We start from the raw sequence: 22,701 nt of genomic DNA, 5'->3' as shown, positions 1-22,701 counted from the left end.
ATCTTGAAAAGAAACTCAGATAAAAATTAATTGGGAAGACTAGTAGTTTTGGCCACTTCCATCTAGATAAAGGCAAGAGAAGGTACTAACCTGGCTGTGGTAAGGTAATATAAGGCATTCCAAAGTAAGAAAATTTCTGTAATTGTATTTCATCTTTTGTTAACATTTATGCCCCTCATAAATATCAACTGACATTTGGACACTTGCTTTTTCTCATCTTCCAGATTGGAAATTCCTTAGAAAAACTTGTTTTACTCCTCTTTGCAGCTTCTGTTGTAGTACCATACTTTCCACAGAGCTTCATACATTATAGGTATTTAACACTTGCAAATTTCCATTTCCAGGAACTAAGGTATATGTAACATGCTGCCCAATGTTACCAGTCAGATGGATTTTTTGTTTTTTCCTTTAAAATCAGTTTTATTAATGCTTTCTTTCTTTAGTCATTCTTTAGATGAATATCTGATTTCTTTGACCTTTCACTCTTGCATCTCACTTCTATTTTCAGTTCCCTTCTTCCTGAAGAAATTTCATGGTCTTTCTTTCATTGAGGGTTTGTCTTTTGCTGTATCATGCATAAAGAATATTTTAGACACACTGCTCAGAGCTTCAAACACCTAAGACTGAATTTATCTTTTTACTAATTTTAGTGGTTTATGCAGGCTACTCTCTCCTGTCCTTTGAAAATTCATTGTCATAGAATGTTCATTGGTACCTATAATAAGGTTCTAGCCTTAACATTGTAAAAGGCACTCCTAATATGAAAAGTATTAAAGAATAACAAAAGCAGCCATTCAACATTGTTACATGCAACCTTATATACAACCCTGTTTTACACTATACTAGTTTTTTGAAATATTTGAAAGTTAGTGTTGACTTTTGGGAATGATGCAAGTCTGAATACATTCAGGGTGCCTGGGGGTCTCAGTGGTTAAGCGTCCTACTTTTGGTTTCGGCTCAGGTCATGATCTAAGGTTCATGGGTTCGAGCAGCACATCAGGCTCTGTGCTGACAGCATGGAACCTGCTTGGGGTTCTGTCTCCCTCTCTCTCTGCCCCTACCCCACTCATGCTCAAAAAAAATAAAAAATGTAAAAAAAGACTAACCATATCCATCTGTGCTTGCTCCTTAATCACCACTGTAATCACTGATTTTTTAAACCATCTTAAAAAACTGAGGAATTGAGATATGTCAATATTTATTCCATGAAAAATTCAAACATTTAACAAGTGTTTTTGTTTAAAAGTAAACCTATTACATGGTTACATAAATAGCATTTTTATGGAAAATATATATCCAAACAAAATTATGAAAAGTCTGGCCTTGTTTTACATTTCTGCCAATCTCTTTAATGTCTGACTTGATAGAAGACCCTTGAATTTCCTACCTACTTGTGCATTCAGCTTGTTGTTGAGCCATGCCATGGTTTAAGTGTATTAGGAAATCCCATCTCACACACATAGATGGCTTATGTGCACAAGAGCTTTCTTCCAGCTTTTTCAGATAATCGCATTATATTCTTCTTGGACACTGCACCAAAAGCTGACAGTGTTCCCTAAAGGTTAGTTGCAACATGGAAGCTTGACATGATAGGTATCTTTTTGCATTCTTCTATCGAAATCCATTTGGTCTACCTGGCATTTTCAATAATCTCTTATCAACATGCATCGGTCATCAGAAAACATTGGTTCACTAAGTTATGCAGATCTTCCAAATATTGACATACATCAAAAATTACATTCAGGGGTGCCTGGCTGGATGAGTCAGTTCAGCATATGACTCTTGATCTCAGGGTTGAGTTCAAGCCCCCCTTTGGGCATGGAGCCTACTGTAACCATTTTTTTTAAATGATCAAACTCATTTTCACTGAGCTGACCAGAGGTCTATTAGTAAGATGCTATGAAACTCCGTCTGATAGAAGTTTTCCAAAATCTGAATTTTTTTAGAAAGCTCATTTTATCATTGGTAATAAATATTTTTTCATGGAAATGTGAGGAGGGCAGTTTTCAGAAAAATGTCAATGATTCCTTCAAGTAAAAATGACATCCTAAGGTTGAGTTAGTTCCCAAGTCAAAATGTTACATTTTTCCTCAATGACCAATGTATCATTATTGCTTATAATCTCTGCTTCAGATTGTTCTGAAATGCAGTTTCTGTACTTGCTATTTCACCACTTAGAATATTTAAAAGACGTGTACTCAAGGGTTGAGATTTAATTATATTAGCAATTTTCACTACTTTTTCAAAGACATTAAGACTTAAAAAAAAATATGGTGCCAGCAGTTTTCCCAACCACTGCTTTTCTAACTGAATCTTATCATTGACATGAAACCATCAAATAGTCAAAATGAGCACAGCTGCTTAGTATTTTATGAAAAGCCCAGTCTTCTGTAGTCTTCAGAACATAGTTTTTAAACTTGTAATAAAATACACATAAAAGTTACTATCTTAAGGACTTTTTTTTTTAGTAAAAAAGATTTTTTTTAATGTTTATCTTTCAGAGAGACAGAGATAGAGTATGAGTGAGTTAGGGGCAGAGAGAGAGGGAGACACAGAATCTGAAGCAGGCTCCAGGCTGTCAGCACAGAGCCCAATGTGGGGCTCGACCTCACAAGCTGTGAGAACATGACCTGAGCTGAAGTCAGATGCTCAATCAACTGAGCCACCCAAGTGCCCCTCTTAAGGATTTTTAAGTGTGCAGTTCAGTGATGTTAAGGATATTCACAATAGCAAAACTGAAACTATACTCCCCTTAAACTCCCCATTTCTCCCTACTCCCAGAAATGTGGTTAAGTATGAACCATATATATATATATATATATATATATATATATATATATATATATAAAATTTGTTATTTTATGTATTATATATAATTTATACATAATATATAATTTATTATATTTTCATAAAATCTCAGTGCCATATATATTATATATAACATATATAATATATACAATTTATAAATATATATAAATATAATATATATGGCATTGAGATTTTATGAAACTAACCAACACATTTCTAGGAGTCATAAAGTAAAACCCAGAAACATTATTTTGCCTTCTTTCTTCCAATTTCCTGACCCCAGTAAAATGTTTGCTCTTCTTCTGAATGCAACCTAAAAATATTTACTTCTGACAGCTTAATTTAACATTTCTCCTTTTAAAAACACCCTTCTAAAATGTGTCCTGTTGTGAGGGTAGAAAACGAAACACAATCCATTATGACTTCACATATATATTTTTAAAAAATAAATGTTTATTTCAAGTATGAAAAGTAATGTTTAAACATTATCCAAAAATTATGTTCAGCTTAACAAGTACAAAACAAGACTTCTGACAAAGTTTACAATTAGGTATAAAATACTTAAGAATATACTTTGACGTTCACAGTGAGCATTTTTGAAAAATAAGTTTTGCTAATAAGCTTTAGAAATAAAAATATATTTACAGTCCCAGCTAAAATAAACAAGTCCTTAACTGAGAACAACAGTCCTCCCTCAGGATCGATAGTTAGCATTTCAAAATAAACAATGGTAAACTTTGTTCAGTAATGTCAAAATTCAATACCTTATGGTTTTGCTGACAAATACCATCTATCTCTTATGTCTGGTACCCACAAGCAAGGTTCTCAAGCCACTTAATTGATTTCATAGATGTATAAAACTTATGTAGTATCCAAACTCTCTTGACATTTTTTACAATTCTGAGCATTTTCAGCAAAATATTCTAAAAAGAAACTGGCAGAAACTTCCTGGTGCCCATTACAGAACCATCAAAAAAATTAGCCTTGAAATTATTTTAAAGGACTACTACCAAGGCTTCTGCTTCTCTTTTCCATATACATCTTTTTGTAGGTTTGAAACATTGCTTTTGAATCTTTTGCTGGATTTTGTAGTGTTTCAAATCCATCTGCACTGAAGCTTCTCTTGGAGAGTCTTGCATTAGCCAAAACATTATCATCTAAGGAAACAGAAATTTTGTTTACTTTATTATTCAGTGTTTGTGACCAATATACAATCAATTAAAATGGAGAGGGTAACCCTGCACTCTTCTCTGGGATAAAATTAGGACAAGGAGTTGGACAAACTATGGCTTTTTACCTACAGAATTATAAATTACACACACAGGACATCTTGCCTCTTTTGGGGACTCTCTTCTACTCTCATCCCATCTTCACATCCCACAGCTATCCTGTTCTATCATTTGCACACTATTATAAATGTGACCTTTTTAACAGCTATCTAAACTAGCAATATAAAGAGCACAAACCAGCCAGTTTCAACCAGTGAATGGAAAAGTTCTTGTATTCTAAGACATGTCTATAGTTTTCTGTTGTCAGACCATTTCAGCGTTATATTAGCCTATCTTTTTGATGGGTCCAGCTTTTCCTACCTCCTGCATTTCTAGATGTGGCTGTACTTCTCAGTAGCCAATTCCCCTAGTCTAGAATAGAATTCCCTTGGTTTTCATTCCTGCTATAGCCATTCCTTTCTGCATAATAGTCTTGTTTTACTTTTTTTTTTTTTTTTTTTTTTGCCTAGGAACTCACGCATTCTATCCTCTTAGTTTCAAATTCTTGTACATCCTCATTAGCTTTCTTCTATGACACTGATATCTGAGATGGGTTCCTAAGTCATTTTTCACTGGATTCTGTTACTCCCTCTTCTCTGTACCTTACCTTGACTTGATAGTTTCACAACTTGCTCCATCTACACTCAAACCTTTGCTACCAAATGTAGATGTATAATTATCTAAACTGTTTCTTTGATCTGTTTGGGAGTTTGCAGCATTTGTTTTTTGTCTCATTTCCTGCTGGTTCATGTTCTCCACCTCTTCATCTTGGTATTTGTTCTTTCACGCTTTTCCTTCATCTCCAGACCTTTTTTTTTTTTTGGATTGTAAGTATTATTTGCTTTTATTTTTTAATTGAAGTATAGCTGACCTACAATATTACGTGAGTTTCGGGTACAACATAGTGATTCATCTCACACTTCGCATCTTGGCTATTCCTTACCCTGCTGCAGATCTCCTTGAGCTTGTGCCCCAGTCTGTGTTTTTTTTATCACGATTCTCAGCACTGATGTTTACTCAACTTCAGTTTATTGCTCATCTTATTCGTGGCTGTCTTTATGTCTCTCATTTAGCTCATGCTTATATCTGGTCAATTTGCGCAGGCATCTATGAGTATTTTCAGATTCAGATTTCAATTATGTCTCTTACCTTCTCTATGGAGTAACATCTCTCCTATTTCCAAGGACCTTTCTTATCCAATCTCAATGCCCATTTCCATTTTTCTCACTTTTGAATTCCTGTGTTCCAACTTTAAAAGTATGCTTTCCACTCTTACGACTTTTAAAATTCATTTTGCCCTGTTTCAGCTGTTTTCTTGTTCTGACGAAGAGTGCAGTTCTTCTTTAAGACTTTAAATCAATTTAGTTTTTTCCTATGTGTACCTTTACTGTGCAGGACTCGATTTCTGCAAGCCTGCTTACGTATATTTGTTTTAAACTCTCTTTTCCACTTCATCACTTCCTCTCTTTTAAGAAATGTGCTTCTTTATTTTTCATGGTGAAATTCTGCTTCTACCCATTTTCAATGAGTTCTAAACACTTGTCTTTTCATAGTCAATTAACCAAAACTAAGATAAAATTCCTGAACCCTAGCTTCTAGTTCTCAATGCAAAACCCTAAAAACAAAGTGCATTCATTCCACTAAGTAAGATACTGAAAGCTCTGGTTTTTCTGGTTGGCACTCAGCCTAAATCCCTCCCATACAAAGAGAAATAAATTTTAACTAGGAGACTCAGTCTCTTATCAAAATAACTCAAATTCCACACTGAATTAACTTTGAAAAGAGGGGACAAAGTTCAAGTCCCTATTTGGTTATTAGTCATGGAATTTCTAATGACCTTACCTCCCACTGATAAAATGGGGACATGCTCATCTACCTGGTTTTGAGAATTAAATGAATTAAACTTGCTAATCACCCCACCTAGGAGCTAGCAAACAGGGTATGGCTAACCGTCTAGCCCAATGTGGTAAATAAAGTTTAACTGAAGTATAGCCTATACTCAAGTATAGCCTATACTCATTCATTTATTATTCTACTGCCATTTTCTCACTATAGTCTCGGAGTTGAGTATTCAGGAAACCTTACGATCTGCAAAACCTAGTATTTAATGCATAATCCTGTACAGAAAAGTTACCTAACTCATCAAGAGGAGAAATATTTTCTTGTTAACAGGAAACAGACCACTGCTCCCCTCTCCACAGTATGACAGAAAATATCAGAAATTATCTTCCTACCATACACTGAATCATTCAAAAAATATGGATAAAAATCAAACTTCACAATAGTTTCATAACTATAATCCAGTTTCTGTGTGACCAAGTGCCCAATACGTAGAGTAAAAATTTAAATACATGAGGATTTTACCTATTTTTTGGTTGGCTTCTGGCATCCTTTTCTCCTCAGTTACACCTCTTAACCAGTCTTCTTTTGTACTTTTTATTCCTGAAACTAAATATTCATTTTCAGATCTCTAGAAATTGCTATTCATCTTTTAGTACTTTAATGAAGGAAAGTCATATAAACATAAAATAAATCTTAGAAGGCATTAAATATATTCACATATACTGCAAGTCTAAAAGAAGCCTCAAAAATCCTTCCATTTCAAGTGTCTGATTATCTTATAAATGAAAAATGGGTTGCATTTAAAGTTTATCTTCACTATGGAATTGTTTCTCCCACTTAGGCTGAACACCAACAAATTCCAAGGTATTTAAGGGTACATGAGACAAAGAAAGTCCCTCCCATTGCCCCCACCTACTTCCAATGTTCTTGTTACACCCATGCCTCAGATACATTTATATGGCCAAGTGAAATCACCAATACTTTACAACATAAATTTTATAGTCTATTTTTACCATACATCCCTATATCCTTCCAAGAAAATGTACCTTATATTTACATTGTAACTTTCTGTGCCCAGATACCATCTGAAGAACACAGGAGAAAAGAAGATTGCCATTCAAATCCTTTACTTTTCCAATCTGAATTTCTCAACACAATGTTTTATAAGTAATATTCACAACACTTAAATGTTTCCTGACTACCAAATAATTAGTCCTCTATTTTCTCCTTCCCTCCTGGCACTACACTGAGAATTCTATCATTCAGCCAAATGACAGTCATGCTTCCTTCTGGCCTTGGTAACTTAACACTGGACAAGACTGCTTCCGTTGCCCTCCCATTTCAAGAGCAGACTACAGGACAGTGCTTTAACTTTCGTGATAACACAGTTAACAACTACTTCAAAGATAATAATAAATCAAACCATTTCCATATGTATAAAAAGTTTTCACAAATATGTAATGATTATTTCCTCATATTTAGACCAAAGCTTCAAATTCACAGAGCTTTGAAATCACAAGTACAAATGAGAATCAACAAAAGACTGAGGGGCGCCTGGGTGGCTCAGTCGGTTAAGCGGCCGACTTCGGCTCAGGTCATGATTTCACGGTCCGTGAGTTCGAGCCCCACGTCGGGCTCTGTGCCGACAGCTCAGAGCCTGGAGCCTGTTTCAGATTCTCTGTCTCCCTCTCTCTGACCCTCCCCTGTTCATGCTCTGTCTCAAAAATAAATAAACATTAAAAAATTTTTTTTTAAAAGATTGAAATAATGTATAACTAACACTCTTCTAACTTAGCACAAAAACATTTTTCATAATATCGGCTTCTTGGTGCAAAACGAAATCTTTGTATTTGGCAAACCTTACAATTCCATACACCTGTCATCAAGTACAAATTGAGTACAATTTACAGTAAGGGGAAGATAAAGTTAAAACCATGCCCTACAATGTTGTAGACATCATCAAAAAAATCATACCAGACCTTGCACAGGTGCTTGCTCCTTGCTAGGACAAGGCTGCAGATCCTTCCGGTTGTCATCAGAATTTGTATTCTTAATCAGTCCATCTGGACATAATTTAAACTCCAGCATGTTTGGTCTTTCTGTGGCATCTTTCACAGGTAAGAAGCTCTGAGGTTTATTTTCTGGTCTCCTCTCTTTAATAAGCTTCATGGGCGAACTGTCTAATTTTGTGAGACAAATGCTCTCACGTTCTGTGCATTTAAATGCAACTCTGTTCAGATATAGTTTCCTTTGATCCTTTGATTGGGGAGACATTTGGCCGAGTTCAACTTCATTGTCTGTACTGTTCAAATTTTTGTCTAATCTGGTTTTATCAATCCACATTTTATCAAGTTGCTTTCCACCAACTATCCCTTTAACATTCCTTGAAATACACATTTTAGATTCCTCAGAATGGTGAAATTTGAGGTTTTTAGCATGGCTTAAAGAAGTATTTAATGATTCTTTAGAAGCCTGTACACTATTGTGTCTCTCATTTGATTTCCCACAACTCCCTGCTTGCATGGAAAGTTTACTGGACTTCATGTACTGAGAATCACACGTTACATTTCTCACATGGCTTTTCTTTGATGTGTTGCTACCCATCGCTTCTTTGTGCTTCTGCCTTTGTAAATACTCCTTAGGTGTCAGAACTCTACTCATTTTGGATGAAACATCCTTGGAGCCTGAGGACTTAGCATTTGATACTGTCTTTTCTTTAACTCTGGCTCTTTCATTTGCGAGTGACAAAAAATTACACAACTTAAATGTACCATCTCCCATATTTTTATTATGCTCTCGTTTATCATATTTCTTCCTCTTTATCTTTGAATCAAGTATGCCCCCATCATCTAACTTCCTTTTTTCCAAAACTTTTTGTCTCAAGCCACCTGCTTTCAATTTTATTTTCTCTGGGGATACTGACTGTACCAAAGAACCATTCTTCATACACAGATCTTTATTTTTATTTGTCAAAAAACCCACCTTTGGTTTTAGTGGACGTAAGTTTTGTGCCATGAGCTTCTGGTGCAGGCTCTCTTGAGAAAATTTTGTCATTTTATTACTGCTATGAAAAGTTATCTCATGAAACTTCAGTTTTCCTTTCCTTTTGTGACTTTGCAAGGAATCTAGTTTTTTATCACCTTTAGATAAAAACTGACCTGATAATTCTTGTTCTGTCCTCAGTGATTTGTGATGTTTTGTTTTGGGCTTATTTATACTTTTGCTTTCTTCTATTTCAGGAAGATGATTTTTTGTATCTGGACAAGTCAAAGGAATCTCCGGATTGTTATTTAGAGGACTATTACATTCAACAGGGGCATTTCTATCAGTTTTCTCTCCTTGTTTACAACTGTTGATCTTCAAAGGAGAACATTTATCTTCCCCTTCTTTCTCTGAAGCTGACTTCTTGATGGAATTGCACGGGCACTGGGGTACTCCTTCATAAACCATAGATAGCCATCCCAGTGCACAGCAACGGACATCATCTTTCTCTGAATCCATTACAGAATCATGACTCTTTTCATCTGTATCTGTTTGTGGGTCACACTGGCCCCCTTCTTTGTTTACAGGTTCTTCTTTCTGATGTTCTCCCAACTTGTCTACCTCACAGAGTTGATCTTCATGTTCAGGAAATAATTCTTTCATTTGCTCTGAGTTTAATATTGTAATTTGTATTTGGTCTGTTGAGTCTTTGGAGTCACAACCAGTTTTATCACAAGTTTGACCTTTTGGGATTTGGTTTGTTATTTGTTGGGCCACAGAACCTTCATGTGTGTTCACAGCTTCAATGCCATAGGGAAATTCTTTTAAAAGTTCTGACAGCTGATCATGTAGGTATAAGATGGATGCCTTATCATATAGAATCTCATTTCTTGTAGGATCTTGGGCAGTGTAATTGCAAACTGCATCAGCTTCCTGAGGGCAACTGCCCTGTTGGATAGCTGCCGATGAACACATATCATTAGCCATGCTTTCTTTTTTAGTGATATGTTCCAAATCACTTTCCTCTAAAATTCCACTATTAGCTTTAACATGCTTCAAAGATGATTCTGGAGGTTGAGGTGATTCTGCCTGGTCAGTTATTTTATGTGAAGCATCTGTGCACTTTAAAAAATCATCACTTTGTAAACCAAAGTCTTTATTTTCAGTGACATTGTCTGTATGTTCTTTTTGTTGTCCACTACTAATCACCTGTTGCTTAGGGAGAGAAGATTTCTGTGGCTCAACTCTTTTCAAAGGCGGCAAGTTGAATATCTCCGCTATTTGGGAATTATAAGACATATCACCTTCAACAAGAGAACAAATATTCTCAATATGTAACATATCACCGCTAGCAATATCACTTTTCCTTGGCTTGTATGAAGCTTGCTGTTCACTCACAGTATAATGGGTATCTGGTTCTGATTTGATATGCTTTCCTTGATTGCCATGAGGTGTGTCTGCTGCATTAGCTGACTCATTTTGCTCTTCCTTCTGAATTGGTAAGAACATCTTGGTGTCTGTCGTAGCACCTGCTACTGGTTCATCAACATTAGCTTTCAAAGCAGCAGTAATACTTGTATTTTCTGCCAACTGATTCTGTAAGCTACAAACACTGCCTTCTTTAATAACTGGATACATTGTTTCAGATAAAGCTTCAGGTGTTATTCCTTTGACAGACAAGGTTTTGACATCTGAAAGAATTAGTGGTGACACTACAGCAACCTGAAGTTCTGTTCCTTTTGTGTTGGTTGTGCCTGAAGACTCCGAATTCTGTACTACCATTGACAAAGTTGTTTCTTGTGAGCTGTTTAACACCTTATTCTGAGAATTTCCCACAACTGAAAATGGACTCTTATCACAGGTTTCCACAGGCTTGGAAACTCCAACTGCTGTTCTATTTTTTCTTGACTCATTACACGGTTTTTCTTCGGTAGGTTCTGAAGGTTGCTTTTTCCACAGAGAAAGACATGTTGCTAGCAATTCCATGGAAAAGTGACTGTCACTTTTAGAAGGCATTCCACTTGTTGAGGATTTATGCTCAAGGCAAAAAGAGTTATCTAAAATCTTGGCATTTGTGTTACAAGTACTTGGAGCTTCCACTGTTTTCAAATTTAGCTGGTTACCAGTGATTTGGGTACTTGGATTAACTTCATAACTATGTGGTTTAGAACCCTGAATAGTTTCACAAGCATTTTTAAACAACTTCTCCTGAGGTTTATCTCTACACGTAAGTAAACTGAGAATTAGCGTATTTTTATTTGGATATTTTGAAACATATTCCTCAAAGGACGCAGACTGAGGAACGTAAGTTGTTTCAGAATTTGTCGGCACATTTAGTTCAACATTGACATTTCCTGATGAAATCTGGGTGTTATTTAAGGTTGCCTGGGTAATCTCAACAGTCGATGCCTTTAAAGAAGTCCTAACTTTCAAATCTTGTAACTGGTCTGGCATTGGAAACTTTTCTGAACAGACAGAATTTAGTAAAACAGAATTCACTTGGTTAAAATCTCCACAATTGGGGTCCTGAATGTTGGAATTCATTGTACTGTATGCTCTATTTGTTTCTTTTGCAGATTCCATTACTGTTGGTGGTTTATTCTCTGGAGTCACTAGGGTTACCTGTGGTCCAGACCGGATTTGGGCAGTTTGTTTCAGAGACAATCCAGAATTTGGAGCTAATTCACTATAAGAGGTATCCGTTGTTTTAATACAACCTGCTGCCATCAAAAGATTTTTATTAATCTTGATTTTCCTTGCAAGTTCCGAAAACTTCTTTTTTATTTCTACTAATGTTTTAATATCCCTCACTAACTTTTCTTTTGTGACACTTGTGTCCAATACTTGATTTGAAGTTAGATCACAAGAGTCTGTTCTCCTCTCTTGATTATTTTGAGCAAGAGTCTGAACACCATCCACAGAAGATCTAACAGGTTCATTAAAAGGCTGAATGACACTGCTATTTACTTTCAAGTTACAGGAATTTCCAACTGTGCTGACATTTTCATTAAGGTTTTGCCAATGCTGTTGAAAACTTCTAGAAAAGTCTTTCCTCATTTCAGGTAAGTGCATTTCTTGACTCTGAGGAACTTCCAAAGAAGCCTGTTTAATAACATGCTGAGTACTTTGCAAAGGCTGGCTTGCGTATCTACAGTCATAAGGAGGAGGAGGCCTTTTGTCAGTTTGAGGAACTGCATATCGATAGGAATGTACAGTTGCAGTCTGCTTTGACTGTAAAGTCTGTGGAGGATCTGGAGGGTAACTATTTTTAATTTGCAATGATGCAGATGGCATAGGGTTTTGTTTCTGAAGGGAAGGATCTTGCAAAGAGCTTCGTGATGTGTAACTATATTGCTTTGGAAGAGGTCTGTAATCTGGATAAGTCAGTCCACTGGATGTATACTGTTGCGCCCAGTCAACCTGTCGTTCTGATACAGATGGGTTAAGTCTTGGGGTCCACTGATAAGTTACAGGAACTCTTGGAGAATTGGAGGGGATCATTTGTAGTTGCACAGAACAGGTATCTGAAGTTACAAATTGATTCTGTAGTGCATGTACATTAGGTGTATTAGTTCCAAAACTAGTTTGATGAGATACAGTTGCCCCTGTATGAGAATGCACAGAATTCTTCATTGGTGAGTTCAACCATACATTTTGGGTAACGCCTGAAGACATCTGCAAATTGTGATTTAGTTGTTTGGATCCTTTAACATTTGCATATGTTATTCTTTCTACTGACGTTTGTGAGGCCACAACTGTCCCGGTATGTATATCAGAAATAGGGATTTGCTGAGGAGCTATATAATTTCTCATGTTTAGCAGTGGCTGTGAAACTGGATTTGAATTTCCAAGAAACATACATGCTTCTTGGTTACTTCCAGGATAGCTTAAAGAACTTTGAGATGTTGTGTTAAATGTATTTATTAAAGCCTGCTCCAAAAAAGATGACGGCTTTTTAGAATAATGTGGTGGTAAGGTGACATTCTCTGGTTTTGCATTCCAATTCATTGTTGATTTGATGTAGTAGCAGAGTGTTAAAAGTCAGTTGTTTTGAATGTCAGGAATCTGTAGGAAATAAAGATCTTTCATTAAAAATTTGTTTTGTCTGCATAAAACTTCAAGAAAATTAGTTTACCTTAACACCAATGCTATGGTCTATTAGAATTCCAGAAACCTCTGACCAGTCAAAACTTCATCTTTAATTTGGGGAAGAGATACAAAGAAAAGAGCAAAGAAGGATGTAACAATAAATATGGCAAGCACCAATAAAATCTCTGGGGTGTTTTATAGGAATTCTACACAATATAGTATTTTGCTTGCTCCATTTAAGTGGCAATTACTTTGATCTTACCAGGCTCTTTATTCTAAGTAACCCATGTTCATTGAAACAAAACAAACAAAAAACTTCAAACACATGGCAAATAGTCCTTATTGTCTATCCCCATTGTCTAATTCCCCAGAGGTATCTATTGTTACCTCCTCTTACAGAAAATTTTATAGGTAAAAAACAAATACATAAAGGAAACCTCATCTTTTTGCCTCATTTTCATTACTATACCTAGGATACCTTATTATTTCACTACAAATATATTATCCTCATTGCCTGCAGAACATACACTTTCTGAGTATATATTACCATTTAACCAGTCCTTTATTGGCAGACAAAGTTTTTGCACTTGTAAACTATCCTAAGGATTCTTATATTTATACTTTACATTTTTGGCTAAATGTTTCTGGAAATTCCTAGAAGTGAAATCAATGTGTCAAAGAACATTAAAATTATCTTCACAAACAATGACAAACTGCCCTCCAAAAAGGTTAAAATAACTTACACTCTCACCCACAGCTACTGGCAAATCTAAAAATGGTCAATTCTACAACCATAGTAAATGAGGAAAGACCAATTAAAATAAAATAAAACCAACTTCACTTAAACATATTAATACTACACCCTAAATGCAGAATATACATTCTTCCCAAGTGCACATGGAATTTTTACCAACATGACCATCTAGCTGAGCCATAAGCACATCTCAATTTTCAAAGTATTCAATTATTCAGATTAATTTACGGCGGAATCAATCTAGAAATTATAGAAAACAAAGTAAATAGAAAATTGCCAAATAATTGAGAAATAAAGAATACACTTTACACTTACAGACAGAGAGAGAGAGAGCGCGCGCAGGCTCTCTGGTGCCTCTTTCCTCTACTTATGACATCAGTCCTATTGGATTAGAGCCCCACCCTTATGACCTTATTTAACCTTAATTACCTATAAAGGTCTCACCTCCAAATACAGTTACATTAGGCGTTAGGGCTTCAACATACAAATGGGAGAAGAGAAGACACACAATTCAGTCCATAACATGTTCCTATCCCCATGTTCACGTAACACATAACACTAATTTAGAGCATAAATAAATATGTTAAAGAGACTGGGAGGGGTGCCTAGTTGGCTCTGTCGGTAGAGCTTGTGACTCTTAATCTCAGGTAGTTTGAGCCCCACCCTGGGCATAGAGATTACTTAAAAACATTCATTCACTCATGCATTCATTCATAAATAAATGAATGAATAAATAACCAAGAAACAATCTTTGTATTTATCACAAGACTAATAAGTTAACCCAAGGAAAGAAATGATGACAGACTGAAATAAAATGAATAAAAATGTAGAAATTCAGCTAGTCACAAGTTGATTCTTTCAAAAGAATAAAAATCATTAAGCCTCTGACAATACCGATCATGAAACTTTAAAAGCACAATATTGGGAATAGAGGCTACCACTAGACCCTATAGACACTAAAATAAGTATTTATTCCAATACATTTCAAATTCAGGAGTAATAGACAAATTCTTTGAAAAATACATATAACCAGGACTAACACAGTAAGAATACCCTATCTCTTTAAAGAACTTACATTGATAATTAAGTATCTTTTCACAAAGAAAATGCCAGGCCTATATGGCTTTGCTGGAGTATTCCAACAATCATTCATGAAAGAAAACAATCCCCATACAGCTTCTTTAAAAGGATAAAGAGAGAACACTTCAGAGCTCATTCACTGAGGCTGTCCTCCAAATGCTGAAAAGAAGGAAAATTAATAATTTCTTTCAGAAATGTAAGTGAAAAAATCCTAAACAAAATGTCAGCAAACCAAATGGGGTGACCTATGGAAAGGATAACCCATCATGATCAAACTGGCTTTACTTCAAAAATAAAAAGTTTGTCATTTGAAAATTAACCAAAGTAATCACAGGACAATAATTTATTTATCTAACAGAGAAAGCAAGCAAGCACAAGCAGGGGAGGGGTAGAGAGGGAGAGAGAGAATCCCAAGCAGGCTCCACAATGTCAATGCAGAGCCCAACACGGGATTTGAACTCACAAACCATGAGATCATGGCCTGAGCCAAAATCAAGAGTAGGACATTCAACTAAATGAGTCACTCAGGTGCCCCAGATGATAAATTTTCAACAGATACAAAAGCTCTTGATAAAATTCAATATCCATTTATTAGAAGAACAATCATATCAAACCAACAATAGAAATTTCCTTAATTTTGATAAATATCAGCTTCAAACATTTATATTGACAATAAAATGAAAACGCCACTATTACCCCTTCTTTTCGCCATGGTACTAGAGATCTGGAAAGCATAAGAATTGGGAAGGAAAACATAAACTGACTGTTCACAGAGTTTATGTAGACAGTCTAAATCAGGGGCACCTGGGTGGCTCAGTTGATTAAACGTCCGACTTCACTCAGGTCATGCTCTCATGGTTCGAGAGTTCAAGCCCTGTGTAAGGCTCTGTGCTGACAGCTCAGAGCCTGAAGCCTGTTTAGGATGCTGTCTCTCTGCCTCTCTGTGCCCCTCCCCTGCTCAGGATGTCTGTCTGTCTGTCTGTCTGTCTGTCTCTCTCTCTCTCTCAAAAATAAATATTTAAAAAAAAATTTTAAATCCAAAACAATCTACAGATCTTTTACATCTATCAAGTCTTGGGTCATAGTGTTTTCACTAAAAAGAAAAACAAGATTGAAGAAGGTATGTATGCTTTTGAATTAAAAACGAATCCCCAAAAGAGAGAGATCTGTATATTCCTTACATGCCTTCTCTCAGGAAAGCTCCTTAATAATACAACTGACTAGGGATACCTGGCTGGCTCAGTTGCTAAAGCATGCAACTCCTGGTCTTAGGGCTGTGAGTTCAAATCCCATGTTAAGAGAAGTTTACTTAAAAAAGAAAAAAAATAAATAAAGGCCGAAGCATAATACAAACTAGCTTTTCTACTAGAGTTAATGATGCCTAATAAATTCCCCTTACTTCTTGTATGTACTTGGGGGTGGGATGCTGTTATGAACTAAACTGTATTATTCCCCCTACCAATTTCAAATGTTGAGGTCCTAATCCCCAGTGTGACTATATTTGAAAACAGGCCTTTAAGGGAGGTAATTAAGTCTAAATGAGGTGAGAAGGATAGGACCACAATCCAACAGGACAACAATGCACACAGTGCATATGCACACGGTGGGGGGGAGAGAGACCATGTGACATCACATAGGAGGAGGCTGACCACAAGCCAAGAAAGGAGAGGCCTCAGGAGAAACCATAACCCTGATCTTGGACTTCCAGCCTCTAAAACTGTGAGAAATAGGGCACCTGGGTGGCTCTGTAATTAAACATCTGACTTCAGCTCAGGTCATGATCCCACTGTTAGTGAGTTCAAGCCCCACATTGGGCTCTACGCTGACAGTGCAGAGCCTGCTTGGGATTCTCTCTCTCCCTCCCTCTCTCTCTCTCTGCCCCCATCCCCTGCTCGCTCACTTTCAAAACATAAACTTAAAAAAAGAAAAATTTTCAACCCAGCAACTTTATTTGTAGTTTACCCTTATTACAGAAATTTCAAAGTAAAAAAATAACCTAAAAATCACAGCTTGTGGAAGAATAGTAATATTAGTATCTATTTTAAACATAATCACACACACCCATGAACAGAACTCTACGAAAACGGACTGGTAACATTATGATCTGCCTACTACAGGTCAGATGAAATTATAAGAAATAGAACAGGACAAACAGAGCCACATCAAGAACTGTTTTATATACAAGGGTGACTGTTAATTTGTCAAAGAAACTGGAACATTATTAAAATGAAAGATAATGCTATTAATAGACAAGATGATAGGCATAAAAAAAGACTGTCTCAGAGCAGCCCAAAAGATGCAAACCTAGACAATGTCCAGCAGGCTTCAATAAATGTTTGTTAAATGAATAAACATAATCTGTAAGTACTGAACACCAAGTTAAAAAGAAGTCCCTATTTAAACTTCCAGATGGGAAAAAGTCCCCACTTCTCCTTTCAGATTCGTGTCAGCCATAAACATCACATGATTTCAATACTTCAAAAATATAGAACTTCTTAAAAAATATATTAAATACTCTTCTTATACCTGAAAAAAACATAAAACCCTTCTGGTATTTTTTTTTTTATTTTTTAACATTTATTCATTTTTGAGAGGTAAGAATGAGACAGAGCACAAGCAGGGGCGGGGCAGAGAGAGAAGGAAACACAGAATCTGAAGCAGGCTCCAGGCTCTGAGCAACTGTTCAGCACAGAACCTGACACGGAGCCTGACCCACAAACCACAAGATCGTGACCTGAGCCAAAGTCGGTCACCTAACCAATTGGGCCACCCATGCACCCCCCCATTCTGGTATTTTATTTTATTTTATTAATTTAATTTTTTTTTTTTTAATTTTTTAATGTTGTTTATTCTTGAGAGAGAGAGAGAGAGAGAGAGAGAGCGAGCATAAGCAGGGGAGGGGCAGAGAGAGAGGGAGACACAGAATCCGAAGCAGGCTCCAGGCTCTGAGCTGTCAGCACAGAGTGCGATGCGGGGCTCGAACTCACGGACCGTGAGATCATGACCTGAGCCACTCAGGCGCCCCTCCCCCCCATTCTGGTATTTTAAAGTGAAACTTTCCCTTATGGCTTAAGTTTGACATCTAATGTGTTCCACAAACCAAAGTTTATTTGGAGTGTCAGCTGATGTGGTAAAAATGAGGAAAGCCACTATTTTCCACTGAAAAACTGATTTACGTTAGCAAAAGCTATAGATGCTTCTGTAACATCAACAAAACCATCAATACCAACACTTCAATGTAAAATGCACTTTTCAGAAATTCGAAAAGTATCATGATTTTCTCAACCTATTATTCTAGCTCTGGCTGTTCGTATCCTTAGTCATAGAAGAAATTAGGCTATCAATCCTTGAATTAGGCTTTCAAGAATATTCTAAATTTTGCATTATTTATAATACAATTCTATAAATAACAGCTAACATTTGAGAGTTTACCATATGTTAAGAACTGCACTGAATGCTTTAAATACATGATCACAGGTAACTGTCACAACAAATGAATGAAGCCAGGCAATAGTGCAAGGCTAGCAAGTCTAGAAATCCCACTATCACAGCTGTCCACATTGTCAGAGACAGAAAGGAGACAAGAATATAACTTCACATACAAATTTATTACTTACCCACACAGAAAAAAATAACATCAGTGTCCCTATTCCCAGAGGGTGATCCCAAGGTGTTTGAGAACACAGGTTGCCAAAAAGCCAACTCTAAACTGCAGCCATTTTATAGCTGGCGACTATATAATCCAAGGATAAGGGAGGTGGTAAAGTCCTGTGCTCAACAGGAAAAAAAAAACATCCCTGTGGCTATTTCTCACAAGGGTTCTTATCAACTTTTGTTCCAGAAGGGCCTACTGGGTGTCCTGCCAAGGTAGGAGTCAGACAGAGATTAGGCTTTGCCTATTTGGCCCATGAATAGACAAAGGTCATCAGAGTACAATGGAGAAGTTGCCCCCTACATCTCTACCCTCCACCCTACATGTGTCCTGCTACAAATTCTATTCAGAAGCACAGGACACTCAAATACCCTAACGAACTGTACTTCTTCTTAGGCAACACTGGAAAAGAGTGACTTGACCCTGACCCCTGGCAGAATGATCAGGCCGTTTGTGGAGGTCAGGCCACAAGCTCCCCATACGGAGCCATGTAACGTCCCAGGTATCATCAAGGGTCACCAATAAGAGTCACATGGCTTTCTCTTTGGAAGAACAAGGGAGTGGGAAATAAATTGCTCTAATTTTGCTCACTGATTAATCTAAGCAGAGCGTAGGATGCTGGCAATCACACATACCCATCATGACTGGCCAGTAGGAAGTTCAGAGCAATGCGTCTATCATTCAGGCTAGAAAGTTTACGCTTATGTCTTCAGAGCAGAGGTCAGAGACAAATTTCAAACTAACTTTAGAGTTGTACTATTCCCTAAAATGGGAATTAAATATCAGAGAGCACACATGAAAAAGTCAGTTATCCCTCCTGGGAGTTCTGCCTAGCAAGTCATTTTAGAACCCTCCAGGTACCCACCACCTTAAGCAAACAAGATTCATTAGAAGGGTGGTGGTCTCAAATATCTAGAAATTCCTGACAAGTGCCTCAAATACAGAGGAGTAGTTTGCCAGTATAAGCTACCTAAGATGCAATATGCTGTTGGAGTATAAAGTGTATTAGGAGGATAAATACCACTATTACAACAGGAATGAGCCAATTCTGTGCCTCTTGAGATGGATAAACTCTTTGAACAGAACCAAACAGTTGCCATAAAAGCAGGCTCAACTGCCTTGAAGAGAAATCTGAAAACTGTTACATCCAGTTAGTTACCTTTGTCATTATAGACCATACTCTAGTGTTTACTCTGGTTGTACCAGGTTTTGTTTGGAGGACTGCAAGAACACAGGCATTTTGTTGGCATTCCATTAAGATCCAGGTTTTATAAAACTAAAGGTTAAGACTAATGACGCAAGGGGACCTGAAGTACCAGAAGAGACCTATAGGATAGAATCTACTTTCTTATTATCAGGGTCAGGTAGGGGATGACAGATCCAGTTAAATTCAGAACCATAACTGTAGTCTAGAAGATACAGACAAGAGAATTCTGCTTTCCCTCAATCAGGAAACCAATGGAAATCATGACTAACAGCATAAATTACACAAGTCTTGGCCCAAAGGACACCACTCCCAAGAGCATTCATTCCCCAAAAATTAGCAACTGCTGAGGGTTTCTAAGAGTCCTTAAGATTAAGATCTTCCACTGGCCAGCAGTATGTTGACGAAGAGTAGTAGGCAGCCACAAGCCTGAGGTAAATTAGATTACTAGTTTCTGCCTACTCCTCCAACCCTTATCCCCTGGGTCTATGGTCTTCCTTCTCCAACTAGCATAGAGGACCTCTGCAAGTTATGGTGGGTGAGAAGGAATGGCAATCACTCAACTGTGAACTCATCACTTCCATGCTCTAAGCCACCTTACCCACAACACCTTGTATAGTAGCATGGTCATGTGGAAGGAAAATGTAAAAACCAACAGAAGTTGTGGCAGTGAATCTTTATGGCCATAATGAAAGTGACCTACTTGAGATAAATTTCTGACCTCCAATAAACACCCTCAACTACTTCAACTAAAATAACACATGGCAAGAAACTAAATGCAGAAGAAGATTTGATATAACCTACATAAATATTCTTCAGGGTCCTAAAGAATTTCTAACGTATGAGAGGCAGGGCGCCTGAGTGGCTCAGCCGGTTAAATGTGACTGGTTACATGTAACTCTAGGTTTCCGCTCAGGTCTCCTGATTAGTGAGACCAATGTCAGGCTCTATGATATCAACTTGGGATCCTGTCTCCCTCTCTCTGCCCCTCCTCGACTCACACTAGTGTGCTCAAAAATAAACATTAAAAAAAAAAAGATTTCTGGGGCGCTGGGGTGGCTCAGGTCATGATCTGGCTGTTCATGTTCAAGCCCTACGTCGAGCTCTGTGCTGACAGCTCAGAGCCTGGAGCCTGTTTCCGATTCTGTGTTTCCCTCTCTCTCTCTCTCTCTCTGCCCCTCCCCCACTCACACTCTCTCAAAAGTAAATTTAAAAAAAAATTTTTTTTAAGAATTTCTAATGTATATAAATGCTTCCTGACTTGATCTGTCCCTGCTGACTGTAGCTAGAGATGGCACGCCCATTCAGTACTCATGGAAGAACCTGGAAGCATGTACCTCACATCCACAGACTTTGCCTATGCATCTCTTTTCTGTTAGTCCTATATTGTATCCTTTGCTGTCATAAACTTTAGCCATGAGAATATAGAGAAAAGGAACAAAACCACAACTTGGGTCCTTGAAAAGATCAACGAAACTAATAAACCTTTACCTAAACTGACCAAAAAAAAGTCTCAAATTACTGAAATAAGGAAATAGAGACACTACTACCAACCTTTCATTGAAAACAAAAAAAGAATACTATGAACAACCACATGCCAATATATTCGATAATCTGAAAGAAAAGAACAAGCTCCCTGTGATATTGTAATTTATACAAAGAAATATATATTTGATCTTTGTCCCTATTTCTCACACAGAATTCCTAAAATCCTGAGGTTTTCCCAAGTGTTGAGTGAAAAAGGTGCCTTTTGTTAGGTTAATGAGGTGACTTTTAGACTGCACCAAAAGGTGGGGGCGGGCAGGAGAACCCCATGTGAAAAGGGGGTTGGATCTTTTAGCCCTCCCCCACCTCCAGGGAGGGATGGAGAGTTGGAGGTTAAATCAATGGCTAATGTTTTTAATCAGTCATGACTGTGTAATAAAGCCTCTATAAAAACTCAAAAGGACAGGATTCAGAGGGCTTCTGGGTTTGTGAACACATGAAGATTTGGGGACTTTGGCATACCCAGAGGGAGCACAGAAGTTCCACACAACTTCCCACATACCTCATTCTATCAGCTCTTCTAGACTGTTGATTCATATTCTTTAAATTCCTTTGCAATAAACCAGTAACCTAGTAAGTAAAATGATTCTTCGAGTTTCATTGGCCTTTCTACCAAATTAAGATTCCAACGAAGGGGTTGGGGAAACCTCCAATCAACAGCCAGTTAGACACAAGTACAGGCAACAAACAATCTAGACTTGCGACTCATATCTCAAGTCCAAGGAGGGGAGTTATAAAAACCTCCAATCCGTAACCTGTTCGTCAGAAGCACAGGGAATAACCTGGGTTTGTGATTGGTGTCTCAAGTATGGATGAAGGCAGTCTTGTGGGACTAAGCCCTCAACCTGTAGAATCTGATGCTACCCCCCAGGTATATAGTGTCAGAATTGTAGGAGACCCAGCTGGTGTCCCCAGAGAACTGCTTGCTGTTGGTGTGAGGGGAACCTCCCCACACACATACAGTGGAATTCAGTGAAGAACCCCAAAAAACTCCAAAAGACACTGACTGAAACTGACTCGAGATACAGAAAATCTAACTAGGCCTATGAAGAGATTGAATTAGTAACCAGAAGATTACCCAAAAAGAAATGGTTAGGCCCAAATGGCACTCTGGACAATCATATCAAAAACAGTATTATAATATTATAAACCAATATTATAAACCAATTCTACAAACGTTTTTAAAACACAAAAGAGGGAATACTTCCCAAGTTAATTCTAAGAGGCCAAGATTACTCCATAGCAAAACCAGAAAAGAAATCACAATACAACTACAGACCAATCTGTTATGAATATGGATGCAAAAATCCTCAAAAAAGAACTAGCAAACCAAATACAGCAGCATATAAAAATAATTATATACCACAACAAAGTGGGACTTATCCCTGAAATGCAAGGTTGATTTAAAAAAATCAATGTTATATAAAATATCAATACAATAAAGGACAAAAACCACATGATCATCTCAGTAGATTCA

At 37.1% G+C, this 22,701-nt stretch overlaps 1 protein-coding gene across 6 annotated transcripts in view; it reads right to left on the bottom strand.

The window, feature by feature from the left end:
- Nucleotides 1-22,701, bottom strand: part of RESF1 (retroelement silencing factor 1) — a 47,860-nt gene that overhangs the window by 18,912 nt on the left and 6,247 nt on the right. For 2 of the 6 annotated variants that reach the window (XM_042992069.1, XM_042992070.1), the window contains exons 4-6: nucleotides 7,898-12,965; nucleotides 6,441-6,524; nucleotides 3,242-3,965 (exon numbers count right to left, since the gene is read on the bottom strand). In XM_042992069.1, the coding sequence (XP_042848003.1) occupies nucleotides 3,799-3,965; nucleotides 6,441-6,524; nucleotides 7,898-12,908 (5,262 nt within the window). In that variant the 5' untranslated portion in view covers nucleotides 12,909-12,965 and the 3' untranslated portion in view covers nucleotides 3,242-3,798. Of the gene's footprint in view, nucleotides 1-3,241; nucleotides 3,966-6,440; nucleotides 6,525-7,609; nucleotides 12,966-22,701 lie in introns of those variants that run through there. The other 4 variants (XR_006219870.1, XM_042992072.1, XM_042992071.1 and 1 more) reach the window with 3 other exon arrangements.

This window comes from Panthera tigris, chromosome B4 (assembly GCF_018350195.1).
Source record: "Panthera tigris isolate Pti1 chromosome B4, P.tigris_Pti1_mat1.1, whole genome shotgun sequence".
In the NCBI taxonomy this organism is placed as follows: domain Eukaryota; kingdom Metazoa; phylum Chordata; class Mammalia; order Carnivora; family Felidae; genus Panthera; species Panthera tigris.
The sequence above is the reverse complement of the archived record's forward strand: the minus strand, read 5'-3'. Positions and strand labels throughout refer to the sequence as shown.